The sequence below is a fragment of the Canis aureus genome, chromosome 17 (genome assembly GCF_053574225.1).
Source record: "Canis aureus isolate CA01 chromosome 17, VMU_Caureus_v.1.0, whole genome shotgun sequence".
In the NCBI taxonomy this organism is placed as follows: domain Eukaryota; kingdom Metazoa; phylum Chordata; class Mammalia; order Carnivora; family Canidae; genus Canis; species Canis aureus.
The window spans coordinates 53,964,937-53,982,400 of record NC_135627.1 but is presented as its reverse complement, the minus strand read 5'-3'; the positions used below and the strand labels follow the sequence as shown (position 1 = coordinate 53,982,400).

At 45.9% G+C, this 17,464-nt stretch overlaps 1 protein-coding gene across 10 annotated transcripts in view; it reads left to right on the top strand.

Annotated features, from left to right (window-relative positions):
• Window positions 1–17,464, top strand: part of ENOX1 (ecto-NOX disulfide-thiol exchanger 1) — a 550,271-nt gene that overhangs the window by 400,662 nt on the left and 132,145 nt on the right. For all 10 annotated transcript variants that reach the window (XM_077855557.1, XM_077855564.1, XM_077855555.1 and 7 more), the window contains one exon: window positions 8,755–8,967. In XM_077855557.1, coding sequence (XP_077711683.1) covers window positions 8,755–8,967 — 213 coding nt within the window. The remainder of the gene's footprint in view (window positions 1–8,754; window positions 8,968–17,464) is intronic.

The following is a 17,464-nucleotide window of genomic DNA, read 5'->3' as shown; positions in this document are numbered from 1 at the left end:
AGGCATAAATATATAGGCCATGGGTGTTCCTCTAACAAAAAGCCCACAAAAGGCAAATACAGGCATCATCTCCCTTTTCCACTCAGGCTACAAATCATAAGGAGTGGCCAGAATGAGAACGAGCAACACCCTCAACCAGGATTGTTGGTTTTGGAACAAATAGCTTTTTCTTTAATATCCTGTACATTGTGCATTATCCACTTGTGTGCTACGCTTAGATCTGACAAAAACTAGCGTCTTGGTTCTGTGACCTCTTGGAGGGATTTCAAAAAAGTTTGGCACCTTCCTATTCTTTTTGAAGAAGCCAGCACAGAAATGTCTTTGCACGTCAGAGGAACATGGCATTGCCTTTCCCGTTAGAGGATCACAGATTGGGATGTCAATTGGGTGAAGTAATTTGCAAGCTCTGCCATTTCAAAAATATATATTTATATAGATGAGTATAATTTGCAGAATTTAGGAGCTGCACCTTTGCCAAGTACTGTGTGATCCCTTGAGAGAACAGATTGGAAAATTTAATAGATGGCAGTTACAGTAGAATGAACTAGCTGGGGATACATCTCAGGCAACCAGTCAGGTAATATCAAGCTTGACAATTTCAACCCAAGCACAGAGTTTGGAATATAAACAGCATTTAATTGCTTGGGAAATTGGCTGCCTCAGAGAGGAAATCCAGTCCGTGCTCCTTATAACGCTGCAAAGCCAGACAGGAGGGGCCGAGGAAACTGCTCCCCTGAAAATGATTTCATTGATGTGGAGATTTAAAAAAAAAAATGGAGTCAAAAACCCAAGGTAAGGAAGCCTGGGTAAAAGAGAAGATGGAAATATGATCCGAAAATACCTAAATGGATTTGATTTTTTCCCCCTCCCCTGAGAGATCATGCTATCTTAGGTTTCTTACAAACGTTTTCCCCCATTTTACATTGCACTTGTGTATTCTTGAAGTTTTCTTACTGACAATCAGCTCTGTCTAGCAAAATCTGCACAAGCTAACTCTTCATCACGACCCACAAAGCCCTCGACATCCTGCCCGGTGTTAAAAGTGTGCACATAGTACGTGCTTAATTCTTTTCTCTCTTCCTCAGTGATTTGGATCTTTGAGCACGTTGCATTTCTGGCCACTGGTGCCACCAGATGTGATCGGAGATCCAGGGGTGTAGTGATGCACGTGGCCATCATTCCACAAATATTTGGGGAGCCCTTTACCATATATCTGAGACTGTGCTAATAAGCACTGTGCGGGGAGATGACAGCATGAGAGCCTCTGCCTCATGGAGTTTAGGCTTCTGGAGTGGTAGAGGCAATTAGAAAGCACCACGTACTTCCCACCACCAGGAGAACCCAGCTGGCGAGCGACAGGGTCAGGGGGCAGATCTTCTGAGACCAGGTGACTCCAGGCCCAGTGGCCACTGGGCCTTCTCGAAGGCAGAGGAAACGTCAAGTTGTAATTGTGTAGTGTCTAAGGCAGCGTCTGTTACGTTACTACAAATTCTAAAAAAGAAAATTAGCAGGCACCCTGCTGATTAAATAGACATTGTTCTGAGACAATTCAACTTAATGAAGACTGACTGGGAAGTAACTGCTCACAGACCCAAAGTTTATAGCATGGCTTTGAGAAAGTGAGAAGGAGCTCAATAACACCATAATTACACTTTATTGGAAACAGTAGCACCAGGCAGATGAGATAATGAATTTCAGTGTGTCTAACACAGACCATCCACCCCTGGAGGAACCCTGTGTTTGGACTGTGGAAGGAAGAGATTGATTAGACGGTGAGAAAGATTATATCCTAATTCACTGGAGATTTCTCCTGGCAAGAGCATTTAAAAGTTTTTGTGTACTTTTTCCCCCTTTGGAAAGCTGCACATAATCTTTCATTATGTGATGAATGAAGAGTTTCTCTCTGCATCAGGTGAAGTTTTGACAGAGCTTTGAAGCAGTGCCCTTGGGATCCCCTGGTGTGTCATCATGAATTCAGTTCTCCTGGGATCCGCATTCATAATTTCCGGAGGGCTAGACTCTGATTTGCATACAGAGTGGCCCAGTGTCAGCCTGCCAGAGGGAGAAAGGGGTGGAAGTGGTGCTGGCATTTTGCTGAGACGGTTGTCAATATTTATGGTTCCCAGAAAGTAAAAATCAATAATGCTGTAAGCCAAGTGGAAGTTCCATTAGCTAAAAGCCCGGCTTCCTTCTTAGGGCAAGGGAAATGAGAAGCACAGGAGCCTGTTCGAGAATCACTTTCTTAGGCGTAACTGACCTTCACAGAGGCAAGATGGGCCATTTCATCCAGAAACATTTTGTTTGACCCCAAAGCAGGAATAATCAGTGCATTTTTCATATTGCCAACCCCCCCTTAATTTTTTCATTTTTACAGGTACTATATAGTTGGGGGAGATAGTGTGTGTTAACCATTTGTATCTCCTTTCCTGCTCTCTGTGATTTGGAGGATAAATAAGGTTACGCCCCTTTTAATGGTTAATTAAGCAGCTAAAAAATGGAGACTTCTTTAAGGATGTCCAATGTTTAGAGACACATGGTGAAATTTTAGGAATGTTGTAGTAGTAATGCTTGGGCCACCCTGGAATCCCCATTCTGCTTGGGTCAATCTGTGACCTACACTGTAAGCGATTTCCAGCCATCACAGAAGCCAGAAATCAGTGACAGCTAGGTAGACACACCATTCACATGATTCATTGTGTGGATGTGTACATGTGTGTGTATCTCCATTTTGGGGGGAAAAAATGTGCTGTAGAGCATCTTCCTTTTATCTCATTCCAGGGACATTTTTTTCAAACATTAATCTCCTCTGCTATTATTTCTTTATAGATCCAGCTGCAAGTAAGGATACTACAGCCCCCTCCCCCCAACCCCCGTACCCCCTACCCTCGCCCAAGTTCTCCTATTCAGTGCCCCTGGCTTGGCTATCTTCCCCACCTATTGTTCTGAAAATCAAGGCCAGATCTCCCTGTGTGGACACAAAGGGAGAGAAAAAAACTGCTTACCGATTTGAGTCCCTTTCCCCTTATTTATCTCTTCATCAATCTGGTTGACGTCCACCCCATGTCCACCTGCTGAGTCCCAGGCTCTGCGTCCTGGCCCTGGGCCTGCCCTTTGAGGAGCTTGCAGGTCATGGTTGCTAAAGGATGCTCTGGCAGCAGAAGCATGACTTATAGATATCAAATGAACACGTGCCAGTGATTTTAACTCAGCTAATTAATGAGAGAATCAGTAAGACGTTAACTTGATTCAAAAGAGAGTTTGCTCTATAACAATTCATATTTTCTACGGGACAAAATTCATCTGCATTGTTACGGGGAATTATTTGCATTGTGACCAGCTCTCCACAATTTATGTTCTGTCCCTGAAGAGTTATAAGATAGTCTGGTCAAAAGCAGTGAAAGATTCACAACCCTATAGAATCAGATACTTCCAGGGGCTAGGGGGCAATGGAGAGGGTCTGCTAGGCCATGGCCGGCATTCCACAGAAAGGATCTGCAGTAGTCTGTACACCTGTTTCCAATTCTTGGACTTTTTTTTTTTTTCACTTTTTTTAGGAAGGGGGGATTGGGGTGCCTAGTGTTAAAGCAGCTATTTTTTAAGTGGGGGTGGGGGAGGTTAGGGACTCACAAAGTTCATAAGGATCACATCAAATCCTTTTCAGTATTCTCTACTATCTCAGCTGCTACTTTCCATTTCAGGGTTTTGTCATCTTTTAACTTAAGATGAGCTCCCAGCCAGTTTCCCTGGTTTTCATTGACTGATTTCTTCCAGTGCTTCCAAAACTTTAATGTGCATATGAATCACTTGGAGTAGGATGCAGATTCTGAGTCAGGAAGCCTAAGTAAGGGTGAGTCTGCATTTTCAAGGAGCTCCCAAATGAGACTCAAGCTTAAAGTCTTTGAAGAGCAAAGATTTATCCCAAGTGCAGGTTTTTTAAATGCCTACGATGTGCCAGGTGCTCAGTATACGTGGAAGAGAGGGAGAGAGGTTGAAAAAATCTGAAGTAACCACAAATGAAATGAAATGGGTATGGATTCAGGTAGTGACATTGAGGGATGATAGTCATTATAATATTACTTATGCCTCACAAAACTGAAGCCAGTCATTATTTTCCCGGAATTAAAAATACTTTCCAAAAGATTTTGGAGTCACGTGATAGGCTGGTTGGTGAGTGCCTTCCTGGAGAAGGTTCTGCTTCTCTGTGATCATCTGACGTCATTCTTAACTTTCATTGCCAGTGGCAATGACCTCAGGGGCCTGCAGGGTAAAGGACCAGCTCGCTTCACTGCCAGGAGAACATTTATCTCTGGGAGACACTGTGAAAATACCCTTTAACACAAACTAAAATGTTTATTACCAACCGATGTGTCCCAACTTCTGACCAACCACTGAATTTGTGGCTTTCTAGCACTAATGACTGCAAGTCTATTAGAAATAGTGCAATCAAATATAGATGAAGCACAAAGAGAAAAACTCGCAGTGACCAAAAGACTGAAATATGTGGGATCCCTGGGTGGCTCAGCGGTTTAGTGCCTGCCTTCGGCCCAGGGCGTGATCCTGGAGTCCCAGGGTCGAGTCCCGCATCGGGCTCCCTGCATGGAGCTTGCTTCTCTCTCTGACCCTGTCTCTGCCCCTCTCTCTGTGTGTCTCTCATGAATAAATAAATAATTTTTAAAAAAAAGATTCTTTAAAAAAAAAAAAGACAAATATGTTTTGGAAGCTTTATTCTCATGTTAGCCCTTCAAAAGTAGAGGCAGTCCAACAATTACTGTATAGAGTGACGGTTTAGTAGCAGGATATGTAGGGAATTGTGGAAACATAGCAAATGGGCACCTAATTCATGTCAGGGTTACATGAATGACGTCCACCAGAAAAGCTGCCTCCATGAAAGAAGCTGAAGCTGAATCTTGAGGAAAACAGAACAGTTAGGCAGGTGGACCAGAGCCATGAGAGCTCCTAGGATGAGTGCACAGAACATGCAAAGGCTGGCGAGGGATGGCCATGGTGTTTAACAAAGAGAAGAGTGATAAGGGAATGAGGGATGGATTGAAGAGGAAAATGCGAATCAAGAAAAGCCATGGAGCAAACATGTGCAGTAACCTGGGTGTGACATTGTGAAGACCCTGATTAGAATAGCACTGCCCAAGGGGTGCCTGGGTGGCTCATTGGGTTCGGCGTCTGGGATGGAGCCCTGCGTCAAACCCCTCATCGGGCTCTCTGTTCAGCAAGGGGTCTGTTTCTCCCTCTCCCTCTGGCCCTCAGCCCCCACCCCTGCTTATACTTTCTATCTCTCTCTCTCTCAAATAAAATCTTATTTTTTTTTTAATTTTTATTTATTTATGATAGTCACAGAGAGAGAGAGAGAGAGGCAGAGACACAGGCAGAGGGAGAAGCAGGCTCCATGCACCGGGAGCCCGACGTGGGATTCGATCCCGGGTCTCCAGGATCGCGCCCTGGGCCAAAGGCAGGCGCCAAACCACTGCGCCACCCAGGGATCCCTCAAATAAAATCTTAAAAAAAAAAAGAAAAGAAAAGAAAACACTGCTCAATTTTTAATGAGCAAATGGTCCATATTTACTCCGATTAATGCACCGATTTTCCCAATTCTTACCACGGAAGAAGCACGCCTGCGCGTTCTAAGTTTCTAAACTGCACCCATGTTCAGAGTTATGCCGAAGCATGTTTGCAGAAAGTATTTGGAATTTTTATAACTGCATCTTCGACGTGATTTTTATGAGCAGTGTTAATTTCTTTTCACATGACTAGCTTTAATAATGCCGCAATCTAAATGCTGTTTAAATTAGTTTATATTGTTTTCTGTTTTCTCAGTGATCTTTCCACCGAATACAAAATCGAATTTGCGGTTGGCTATTGTAAATGACCGCTCCCAATACACGCCTGTAGCCATTCAGAGTGAGTTGCTCAGTTAGTCTTAATTAATACAAAGTCACTTCTTTACATAGCAACGGACACTGACCACACTTAGCAGTCGTGCCTCAACTAACGTTTTCACATTTAATTTGCATGTCAGTACAGCAATCATACAGTGGCCTGGCAGTTTTCGAAAGTTCAGAAAAATGAGGATGAAATGGGGAGTTTGCAAAAGTATAAACGTCCTTTAAGCTAACAGAATTCTGCATACAATTGGCGTTACGTATTTTTTAACACTTGTTAAAATGGGAGCAAGTCTCTTGCCTGCTTACTTTATAGATTGCGTTTTTTCAGTCGCTTAATCCTAAAACTGCTGTTTCTCTTTCTGAAAACTATCAATTAACTCTGATCTGCCTGTGAACCTACACTCTCTGTCTGGGAGTGAAGAACAATAAAAAATTTGGTTTTTCAGATCATTTGAACAAACCTACATTTTTAAAATGACAGCGTGTTCCCCCTGGCAGTGGATTAGTGTATTTATGGACCCGGTGACCATAAGCAAGAGAAGGAAAAACAACCAGTAATATGAGGGAAAGATAGCTAGGCCAGCAGTGTTCTCTCTCCTAGTAAGCTCGACAACAAAATCGTGGAGGGTTTTCTTTGCTCTGTTATGCAGAGATGAAAGTCCCAGCAAAGGGGAAAAATGGTACACGGAGTCAGTGTTTTCTTTTTTGTTATTGTTATTTTTTAAGAGGGGGGGAAAAGATTTCTTAGAAGCATTAGGTTTATTCGTGCTGTCTTTTGGGAGGTCCATTCTCCTAACATATATTGGCAGGGAGTGAGGTAGCGAGCGCGCGCGGGAGGCAAAATTTATTCTGACTGTAACGGTCACAGTGGGCCTCTCACAAACATAATGCTAAATTATGGGCCTCTCCATGGGCTGAACGTAATGTTAAGTTGTATGATGGATTTTATCTTACACAAGCCGCTCCGGTCCATGAAATGAGATAAGAAACCACTGCAGCTGGAGTTCACAGAGGGTTGAGCTCAGACTAAAATTCCAGAGTTAGCAAAATTGGATGAGCCAGCTGTGGGACCGCAGGCGTGTGTTCTGTGCCTGTGCGTTGAGATTTTCAAGGACAGGCATCCTTCCTTTGCGGGGTGCCCCGTTATCTCCTCTGGGGAAGGTGTGAGGCTGGATGGGGCAGGTTTGCACTGAGAAAAGGCTATGATCCCCAACCACAGCCCCTGCCACCGAGGGAGAGGGCCTGGGTGGGTGCCGATCTGTAGCACGTGTTTGATAGGTACCTCCAGCCTGGAGAAGGCGGAGCACACTCCATACACACTGGGTCAGGGTGGTCCTGCCTTCATTGAGCGCATGTACTCTGGGCAAGCGACAGCCCCAGCAAGGAAGTTGTGTGCCACCTGGGAGGGGGCCTCTGGCAGAAAAAGGACTAAGGGTGTTTCTATGATGTGTAACGTGCCAGCAACAGTGGTTGATTAAAAAACATCTGATGAGTGAGAGAAAATAAAACTCCTTTACCAAAGATGAATCATGCTCTATCCAGTCTTTTAGGGTGTATATCTGTGTATGTATAAACAATGTATAATACGTAAGTATAGAAAATATATGCACATACAAACTTATATACACAATACATAAGGATGTTTCTGATGGTCCTCCAGTGGAGAGAACATAATAGGCACTCAGTATTTACCAAATAAATAAGAATCTGAATCTTACATTTTAATTTTGCTCTTGATTTTTAGAATTCAGAGCCTACCAAGTTTCTTGAAAAAAATGTAGGACATTTTTCCCTAAGTCACATTTTCCAAGGGTAGAAAAATATAACTGGAAGACTTCTCCCCTCAGATCTGCCTGGGAAGGTCTGCAGTGAGCCTTCGGCCATAGGATCGATAAATGTTGTGATAATTGACATACAACTTCCAGTTCTAATTAACTTAATTACCTTCAAACTTGCTTTCCCCCCCCCCCCCTACTCCTAAGCCATAAGAACACAGGTCTGTTCCAGTAACCATTCCCAGACAGGCAAGTTTATTTGTTTTCTTTCAAATGAACCTTATCGTTTATTTACAGGTGGATCCTCATTCCCCTCTCCATCCCTCCACCCCCGTACATACCTCAAACCCAGTTCAAATGGGTTTCAGTTGGCTTCCAAATGGCTTTCGGAGAAAACACTGACCACCCAGATAATAGGTCCTCTTTTGTTGAAAACAAAGAAATACTCTATTTTTCAACCTAATTAAATATATTATATTTAACCTAAAATGAAATTAGTTTGGAACTATAGTAGAAAAAGAATTGGCTAATGCCCACTACCGCCTTGGGAACAATATCTCTCATTACATCCAGCTTTAAACTAGTTTAATCTGTCATCCATATTTTGACACTAACTCAGTTGATTGGAAGTCAGGAAACTAGTATCCATATAGAATATGTCTGAAGAAAAAAAAAAAGAATATGTCTGAAGAAGGAATAAAGAAGTGGAGACCGGATCGGTTAATGACAATATTCTTTTTTAAGCCAGTCTTGAGAAAGAGAAATCAGGATTTGGCATAGATCTTGAATTGGATTTGTTGCCTAGAACACCCAGAACTGATCTAAAACTGAAATCACTGGGTTCGTAGGTGAGAGAACGAACAACCATTTGTTTCCTGGGTGGCTCTGTGACACCATGGAGTCAGAGGCGAAAGGGCAAGCGAGGCAATGCTAGAGCAGTTAGTCTTAGGAAAGCTAACTTGTCAAGGCCTGAAAATATATCTGGTAAGATGGCCCACGTTCCGTCCCTTGAGAAGAACCCAAAGTGAAGTTACATTTTCCTACCTTGGCATGATGTGTACCTGGTGGTTTTCCATTTCCAGATGATAGCAAGTTTTCAGAGGCTATCACAGTGCTACTCTCCTGGATTGACCGAGGGGAAGTGAATCGGCGTTCTGCAAACCAGTTCTATTCCATGGTGCAGTCGGCCAATAGCCACATCCGCCGGCTGATGAATGAAAAAGCCACCCACGAACAAGAAATGGAAGAAGCCAAGGAAAATTTTAAAAATGCCTTAACCGGAATCCTCACTCAATGTAAGTAAAATTTTGGGGGCCATCTGTTTGGTTGTGATTTTTGCTTTGGCTTTTGTGTTCCTTTCATTTTTGTTCTCATTTGGGGGTAAGTAGTTCAATAATTTCCCATCCTGCTCCATATCGAATGGCAAACCTCATAACCTATTTCATGTTCTGTGGCAACTTGGAGGAACACGGACCCTGCCCTGAGAGCTTACTTCTCAAGGTGAGCAACGTTTCTGTAGCTTTTCCTCAGAACACCAAACCCGGCCACCAGGGCAGGGTGGCCAGATGCTTCTGTGCCTGCTGGACCCGCCACAGGTCACACCACACCGGCAGCATGGCCCCCCTCTCCCTGCGGGCTGTCCCCACGTGCAGGACATGACCTCCGTGGCCTCCTAGGGCCAACAGTAGGAAGCAGGCCCCGAACACAGTGTCCTTGAGCTCTGTTTAGGATGAAGGCACCATCAGAAAAACTCCTCCACAGGATCCTTTATTTGAGGTGAGCTTTGGCTGTCAACATGGGCAACTGAGTAGAGGTGTTTCTCCAGTATTATTATTTTTTTTTTTTTGTCCTTTCTTCATCTGGAAAGCAAATTGCCTTAACTGCTTAATGCTGGTGATTTTTCATGTCCAGATCCTAAATTGATGAAGGGGTGTAAATGGGCTTTCTCATAGAACAATAGTCAGGGTAATTACCCAGGGCTCTATTCAAAAAAAGGGCGTATATTTTTTTTACGGGCACTCTGTCTGTGTCTGTAGTTAACGTCACAGCGGCATAATGCATTACAGTCGCTGACGTTCCCTTGGTTGGCAAAAGCCATTGAATGACACTGTAACAATACCATGCTCCATTCCGTACCAGGTGCAGGGTGCCACGTTGGGACGGTGACATATGCAATTTACGTATTCATTCTGAGAATGAGCATTATTTTCCACGGTACGGCGTGCCAAAGTGTCGATCGCCTCTTTCAACAGTGTAAACCCAAGGGATGAATGTATGTATCTGTTAGGATGGGAAGTGAGAGAGACATGACAAACCAGCTTCTCAAGTGGGAATGGTGTTTTATGGGACTTTGTTGTCAACAGACCATTTTTTTGCAGCAGCACAAAATATATAAGAAACTCTCAAACATGAACTCTGATAAGTGACCAAATATTCAGCCCGGGACACCCGTCTTTATAGAAAAGGAATAGGAAAAACAGATGTGCTATCTCATCAGACCATTATCAGACCACTTTCCCTCAATTCCCAGTCATGACGAATGGCCCTTCACCCAACCATATATGACCAGCGGTTCTGAGATTAGGGTTACTGGGGATAGGATAGAGGACACTAATTCTGATCCTCCCTTTAAAAGGAGGGAAGCTTGGAGTGGACCAGCGGGTGGAGGGGAAGTAAGGCTGGCTTGGTAATGGAGAGAAGAAAGAGTGGGGAATGCTCAACTCTACTAATACAGTTCCTACAAAGTGATGGCAAGCCAAGTGCCTGAACATTGGGATATTACCGGGTACCTTTTGCTCACTAGCATCAATTTTAAATACATTTTCATTCCCACGACTTCACCACATCACCTGGCAGGGAAGACTCGACTCTTGGGTCTAAGGATGAAGGTAGGAAGGCAACCACCCATTAGAATAAGGGGGCAATTGGGTGTTCTTTGGCCACACCCATTGAAAGGAGAGCCTGTTAAAAAGAGGCCCAGATCCTGTGGCTGAGAATGCAAGGTGCCTCATATCATACAGTGCTGCTGCACTGGCCTTGGTTTGAAACCACGAGGAAGACAGACAAGTCTAACGTGGTGGGATCCAAACATCAGCATTTTATCATGGGTAAAGCTTGAATCGGAACGTGTGGTTGAGGGCTGCTGTAACAGCGGGCTTTCTACTGCAAGGCCTCCAGGCTGAGCATCTGGCCGCAAGCAGCTCCGAAGCCCTGGGCCCCAGTGCTCAGCGAGAGGGAGCAGCGGGGAACGGGCAGGCGTAACAGGCAGAGAAGGAGAGAGCACAGGGCCGGAGCAGGACTGGGAATTTTGGAAGGAGATCAACCTCATGGAAACCCAGGAGTGGAGATCACTGTCGTGGATACCTCTCTGGCACCTCTACTATGAAATGCCAAACCCAGAACTCTTGCTTTTAAGCTTCAACCCCATTCCGTGTTAGGTTTTTCCTTCCCATTTTAAGAAATTCTCAGACCAAAATCCTAGAAGTGATTTTTACCCTCATTTTACCCTCATCCCTCCACCAAAGCCCATATTCAGGCTGTCAGGAAATCCCTCGGTTTCAGCCTTCAGAAATGACCCACTTTTCTTCATTTTAACTGCCTGCATTCAAAAGTGCAGGCTGCCTGAACTACGGCAGCGGCCTGGTGTGTCAGTTCGACGTAGTGTCTACCTGTGAGCGACAGAAAACCCTACCCAATGCTAATCTTAAACATGTGAAGTTTTTTCCTTTCATATCTGGTAAAATCCCAATTTAGGTGGTTGTTGGCATGGGTTCAGGGGTGCAGGGCTGTGAGGCCCGAGGCTTCTGTGATGCTATTAGCTTCTCCTAGGCGATGGTCGAAAATGACTGCTCTTGCTCCTGCCATCACAGCTTTTTTTTTACACACTCAAACCACATTAAGAGAAAGAGAAGAGGACAGGGTTGTGCCTTTTGAGCAAGAAAGCAAAACTTGCCCAAAAATTCCCAACAGGCTCCCATTGATGTCTCATTGTGCAGAATTATTACACGTGTCCATGCTTAGCTACAAGGAAAACAGGAAATATCCTTTATCGACTGGTCCCCAGAATAAAATTGGAAATCTTATCGTAGGGAAGGAGGGGAGGATGGCTGCCAGGAGGCATTTTGCAGTTTTTGCCATGCCCAGTCTCTCCCTTTCCACTTGTATTCCTGTTCAATCTATTTTTCACACATCGTCTAATATAATTCACATCATATCTTCCCTGCTTAAATCCCTCGAGTAGCTTCCCATTGCACTTATAATATTCACTCTCCCCAGGCTACAAGCTCCCCATACCTACCTCTTTGATGTCAGTTTTCCCTTGACTTGCTGTGCGTATCCCCACTGGCCTCCCTCCGGTGGAGCCTGTCAGAACTGCCTCCCACCCCCAGGCCTTTGCACCTCTGTCCTCTCTGATGTGCACTGCCCCTCCCACTCTGCACACCTGGAGGCCTTGACTGAAAGCCCACCCTTCAGAGAGGCCTTTCGGCTTCACGCTCCCCCAGGAGGTTCACCACCACTGCAAGGCGGGGAGGGGGGGGAATAGAGGGGGGGTCCTTCAGAGCACTTACCAAACTGTGCAGTGATGCAATGATCTGTCTGCTTTCGAGTATTAGTCATGCACACATACCAAGCATCTGGGACATAGAATCAGGATGGCGAGTGAGCGAGTGAATGAGCACATGGGAAGGATGGCAGGAAGGAAAGCTGAAACCGTTCAGATGTTCCCAGGGCCCTGCAAGAGTAGTTAGACAGTAGTTGGTGGCAGCAGAGGCTGGGGTGGCAGGGCTTCAGCTCTGCTGGCAGGATCAAGCGGATCCAAAGGCTCGCCAGCTGTGCTTTTGCTGGCAATTGCAATGCTTCACCAGACCCCTGGGAGCAGGCCAAGGGGAGGCTGGGGGGTCAGCATGGAAGGGTCAACAGAAAAGTTCACATTGGCGTTCCTCCATCGTAACCTCATTTCCCATCTACCCGTTGCTGTGTGAGACCCCCACGCCACCCCCAGCCCTGTGCTTGGATCCTGGGGAGGTGTCTTGATGGCCAGCAGAGACGGTGAAAAGTCCCAGCTGCCAGTAGCAGCCCACAGTGCCAGCCAAGTGGTCCATGTCCCAGCGGCGGAGGGCGTGAGGGGCCTTCGTGGGCCTTCACAGGCAAGCCCCTGCAGGACAGCTTGAAGGTGGGAGAGATCTTAAGCGTGAACATGACTTGCAGTTAAGCCTTTGAGGAGGAATGGGAAGACTGCATGTCCTACTGAGCAAGCTCAGAATGTTCCATTCTTTGCTATGTGCATTTACCACGACGACCACCCCTTGGATGTGAAGGGGAACCAAAGCCTACCAATGCGTCATGACAACAGTAGCAGTACCCTGGCTAAGCTGCTAGGTGTGTGCGCATTTCATCATCCTTTGGATTTTAAAGACATCTCGTTTCAGGTCTGGTGCAGTTCGGTCTGCTGGTCCCAGCCACGTTTCCCACTTACCCCAGCTCAGTGTAGCGGGATGGGGTGCATTTGGTGTTGGTACTGGCGGGGCTGCTTTGTCCACAGCGATTGGCACACTCGCCGCATTCTCCAAAAGCAGAGCCAGTCACACACCCCCATCTGTCTGCGTTAAGACTCCTGGAATCACATTCCAGCTTTCTCATTTAGAATCGAATCACGATTGTTTAAGCACGCAAATTCAGGACTGGCCTCTCAGTTCTCTTTCTCCTTAAGTGGGGCTGGAAATCTGGTTGTCTGGCAGTACCCTGAGCGCCCCCTCCCACATAAGAGACCTCCACAGCACCAGTGATGGCCCTCGAATTCCCTGGTGGCCTCCTTGTTGGGAAGCCATGGGTGTCAGGCAACTGTTGGGGTCATTCGAGAGCAGGTATATGGATGAGCTAGGTTAGTACCGCAGGTGGGACTGGTCTGGTGTCCTGAAGGGAGGGCTCAGTTAACAACTTCCAGGGAAGTGCAGGCCCATTTTTGACAAAGCTCCAAGCATGGTAAAAGTTTGGGTCCCTAGATAGACTTTACTGGAAAGAGGAGAAGGGAAATTTCATTAAGTGTCAGTCCATTAAATTGGATTAGATGCACCCATCCTTGCGTTGCTTGTCACAGTTGTCCTTGCTTTCATATTTGAGCAGATAGCATTTGCTCAAAGGGGGAGGGGGGATCAAGAGCTATGAGTAATAACATAAAAAAGAAGTTGTGATTTATTTCAAGGCTTACTTCAGGGTCTAGTAAGCTACCTTCTAGCCTTGTTGGTGTTCAATCCTACAAACTTTGGTTTTAAGTTCTAACCTTTCTTATACCTCTGGCTTTCACCCCAGGACCAGCTATTAAACATAATCAAGTAGGCACCGTTTCCATCTGAGCTTCGGCTCTAAGCATCAAGGGCCAGCACTGGACCCAACCAAGAATTTGGGGTGTTCAGCATCCATTCAATTCTGTTTGGGGATCATTTCTTACTTCTGACCACAGATAGGCAGTTATGAAAGATGTTAGTTGAGGACGCCATCTATCCCGGTGTGGCAGCTGGGGCTCTCTCCTCTTATTTTCCAGCCAGCTGGGTAGATCTCATCTGCTAGATATAGAAGAAAGAGAAAAAACATGTCCATACAGGTGAATCATCTCACTCTTTCATCATCCTATCCTTGTGTCATCCTTGACTCGTGCTTATGTCATTTCTTGACCTGTCCGTCTGGCGGACAGCTTCCCCAGTTTTCCCGACTCTGAGACTTCCAGGTTTTGATCTTTGCTTTTTAAAAATATGGACTTCATGGGCACTCCCCACCGGCCTACCACTCCCAGTTTTTCGGTTACGAGCAACGCTTGTCATTTCAGAGCTCAGAGAGGAGCTGTTTATAAAGTTCAGGAAGCATGTACCACAGCACTCAATTATTAATATGCACGCCAAGATGATCAATTGTGCATGCCTTGTTGCAACACACACTCGTCTAATGAAAATTTAAACGCCCCATGATATCCCCACATCAGTACTTCCCCAACATGCTTCCCAGTAAGGGAGCCGAGAAGGAAGGGAGTGACGTGGGGGAAAGGCACCTGGGAAAAGCAGACGGCAGTGGAGAAGGCTTTATTAATATTAATTTAGGGATACGTGCCACAAATACAATGAGCAGGACTGGAAAGTGGAAATTGGAGGATGTCAGAGCTGGAGGGGGACCTCAGAGACCCGTTGGCTCAACCCCTCTCATTTCAGAGAGGGGGCAGCGGAGCTTCTGGAGGAGACGTGATGGGCCTTTGGTCATGTAGCAATTTCCGGGCAGATCAGAACCCAAGACTCTTGGCCCGCCGTACCGTTGGCTCCGTGCCGCTGGGCCTCTGGGTGTTTTTTATGAACAGTGAAAATGAGCGGAGGACAATATTATAGCTGTAAATTTATAGCATACAGGTGGAGTTGAAGAAGTGTTTAGTGATAATCCCACGCTGGCTTCCCACGGAATATAAATGCCGCTGTCTGGTTAGAAAATGAAGCCTTTGCTCCCAGCCCTACCCTCTCCCCACCCCCTGCACACAGGGGCCCACGTTACATCCCTCGCCTCAAGGACTGCCCTCCGCTCTGTGCCACCCCTGGAGCCCGGCCTCTGTCACACGTGCCCCTGGTACAGCCCAGGCCCCCGCCCCCCTCTGCACCTGTTAACACTGTCACTATCCCCTTGAGCATATATTCCTTTCCTAATTGTTTTATGTGCATCAGGCTTGGGGGCAGGGGGTTCTTTTTTTGGTCCTCTAGCAAGATTTTAGGCGAAACAGAGACAAAGACCACGCACTGTCCTCCTTCCCCACCTCCCTGCACCACTCCCAGGTCTGGCACAATTCAGTAGTACAACTCCTGGCTGTTGATCAAAGATCAGAGATGGCAACGAAGGTGGTATTGGAAATTGGGCTGGAGCCTAAAAACCGCAGACATATTCTAAATGCTGGGTTTTGCATAAACCATGATCTCAGCTGACTTTGCTCCAATAGGCCCTCTTCTTCGGGTGCGTACACAGAATGTACTTCAGCTGAGAACCTTGCAGTAGTGCCGTGATGGTCCTGTTGTTAATATTTGGACCCGGAGCTCGGAAGGATTAGGACTATTGTGCAGGTTTGCTTTATGTGTTTATGATCGGAAACAGCATCACCCTCATCTGAGATCTTGAAACGGAGGAGAGGCCGTTGACTAGGCCTGAAGAGATCCTGGTTCTAATCCCAGCTCAACCCCTTAACCAGGTTCCCCCAGGACAGTCTGCTGAGCATCCGGAGTCTCGGTTTGCCTATCGGTCCTATAGAGGAAGGGTTTGACCAGATAGTCCCCGCTTGGGCCCATTCCCATCCCGAAAATTCTGCGGTCCTTATCATGTCAATGACTTCGATCCCTTTTTGTTCCCCCTGAATATCTGAAACAGAGCAAGGGACCCAGCCAGGATGCTGAAAGCTCCTTAACCGATCATAGGACAGTGGATCAGAGATCCCTCCAGGTGTGTGGCCTGTTTCTGCCTCGCTGTGGACTTTGTGTCTACAGGGCAGTGCTGCAAATCTCAAGCCACATTCCCACTCCCCACCCCCCGGGTGTGTGCCTGGCACCCTGCTGGTGCTGCAGGCTACACCTTCCCTGACCGGTCTCCTCTGTCACAGCCTCATCTGTTCCCTTGACTAAAATCCTAAAAGCCTCAGGTGTTTGAATGAGCAATGAGATTCATCTGCAAATATTTGCTGGGCCCCTGTTCAGTACCCGGTGGTACACAGCGCCGGAGTGACAGACGAGGGGTCCCTGATCGTGGACCATGACCCGCCCCCTTTCAGGCAGATGGGTGTCATCATCCACACTTCTTCTGGCTGAAAAGCTCTTTCTGAAACCATTTACTTCTTAGGAACATCTCAGCTAAACATGCTTTTTTTTTTTTATTTCTGCCAAGGGAAATTTGGCTTCTGTGTTCGTGCTGTCGAAAAAGAATTTTATGAAGTGTTAAAATGTTTTCCGTGTCTGTGGCCGTCATTGCTGTCGTTCATCCGCGGGAAAAGAATTCCCAGTAACTGCTTTAGCAACTCGGCAGATTTTTCCCTTTCTCCTCCAAATCGTGCTGATGGCTCTATTTGCCGGTGTTTTAAGTGCTGGCAGCATTATTTTCATTAAAAATAAATAAATAAAATAGAATACCTATTTGCTCTCAGGGAATAAAAGTCCGGAGAAAATATGTTTTATAAAAACTTTCCCCAAAAAATTAAAAATAAATAAATAAACAAACAAACAAAAATAAATAAAAGCTTTCAAATCAAGACTGAGCACAATTTCCTATTTCACAGGATACCAGCACCAATAGGAGAAGATACTGGAAGCCTGCCAGATACGAGCTGAGCCTCTCTTGGTCTCTCTCCTTTCAGCCTCACTGAAAATATATGTACTGGGCCAAGTCATAGCACTACAATAATAACTTGAGAAAAAAAAATCTTTTACTAAAGATAACAAAATAAGAGACAGAAACTAATAAGCCTTCTGCTCTGGAACAATAAGGAACTGTGGAAGGCTACGTTTCCAGGGCTAACATAGTATGTGTTGAGGGAAGCTCAGCAATTCAGGAAAATTAGAACTCTTGACAGCTGGAGGTGAAACCCCGCCAACCCTGATGTGAGCCCTGGTAGGGACTGGAAGAGAAGCCACCCACCGCCAAGTGTGGGGAGGAGCTGTTTTGGGGGGGGAGGTGGAGAGGAGGGGGTAGGCTCTGAGGAAGCATCTCCCAGCTGCTTTGGAAAGCATCTGCGTGCAGATGTTTTTGTGTGTGTGCATGTGTGTGTTTTTCTCACAAAAACTT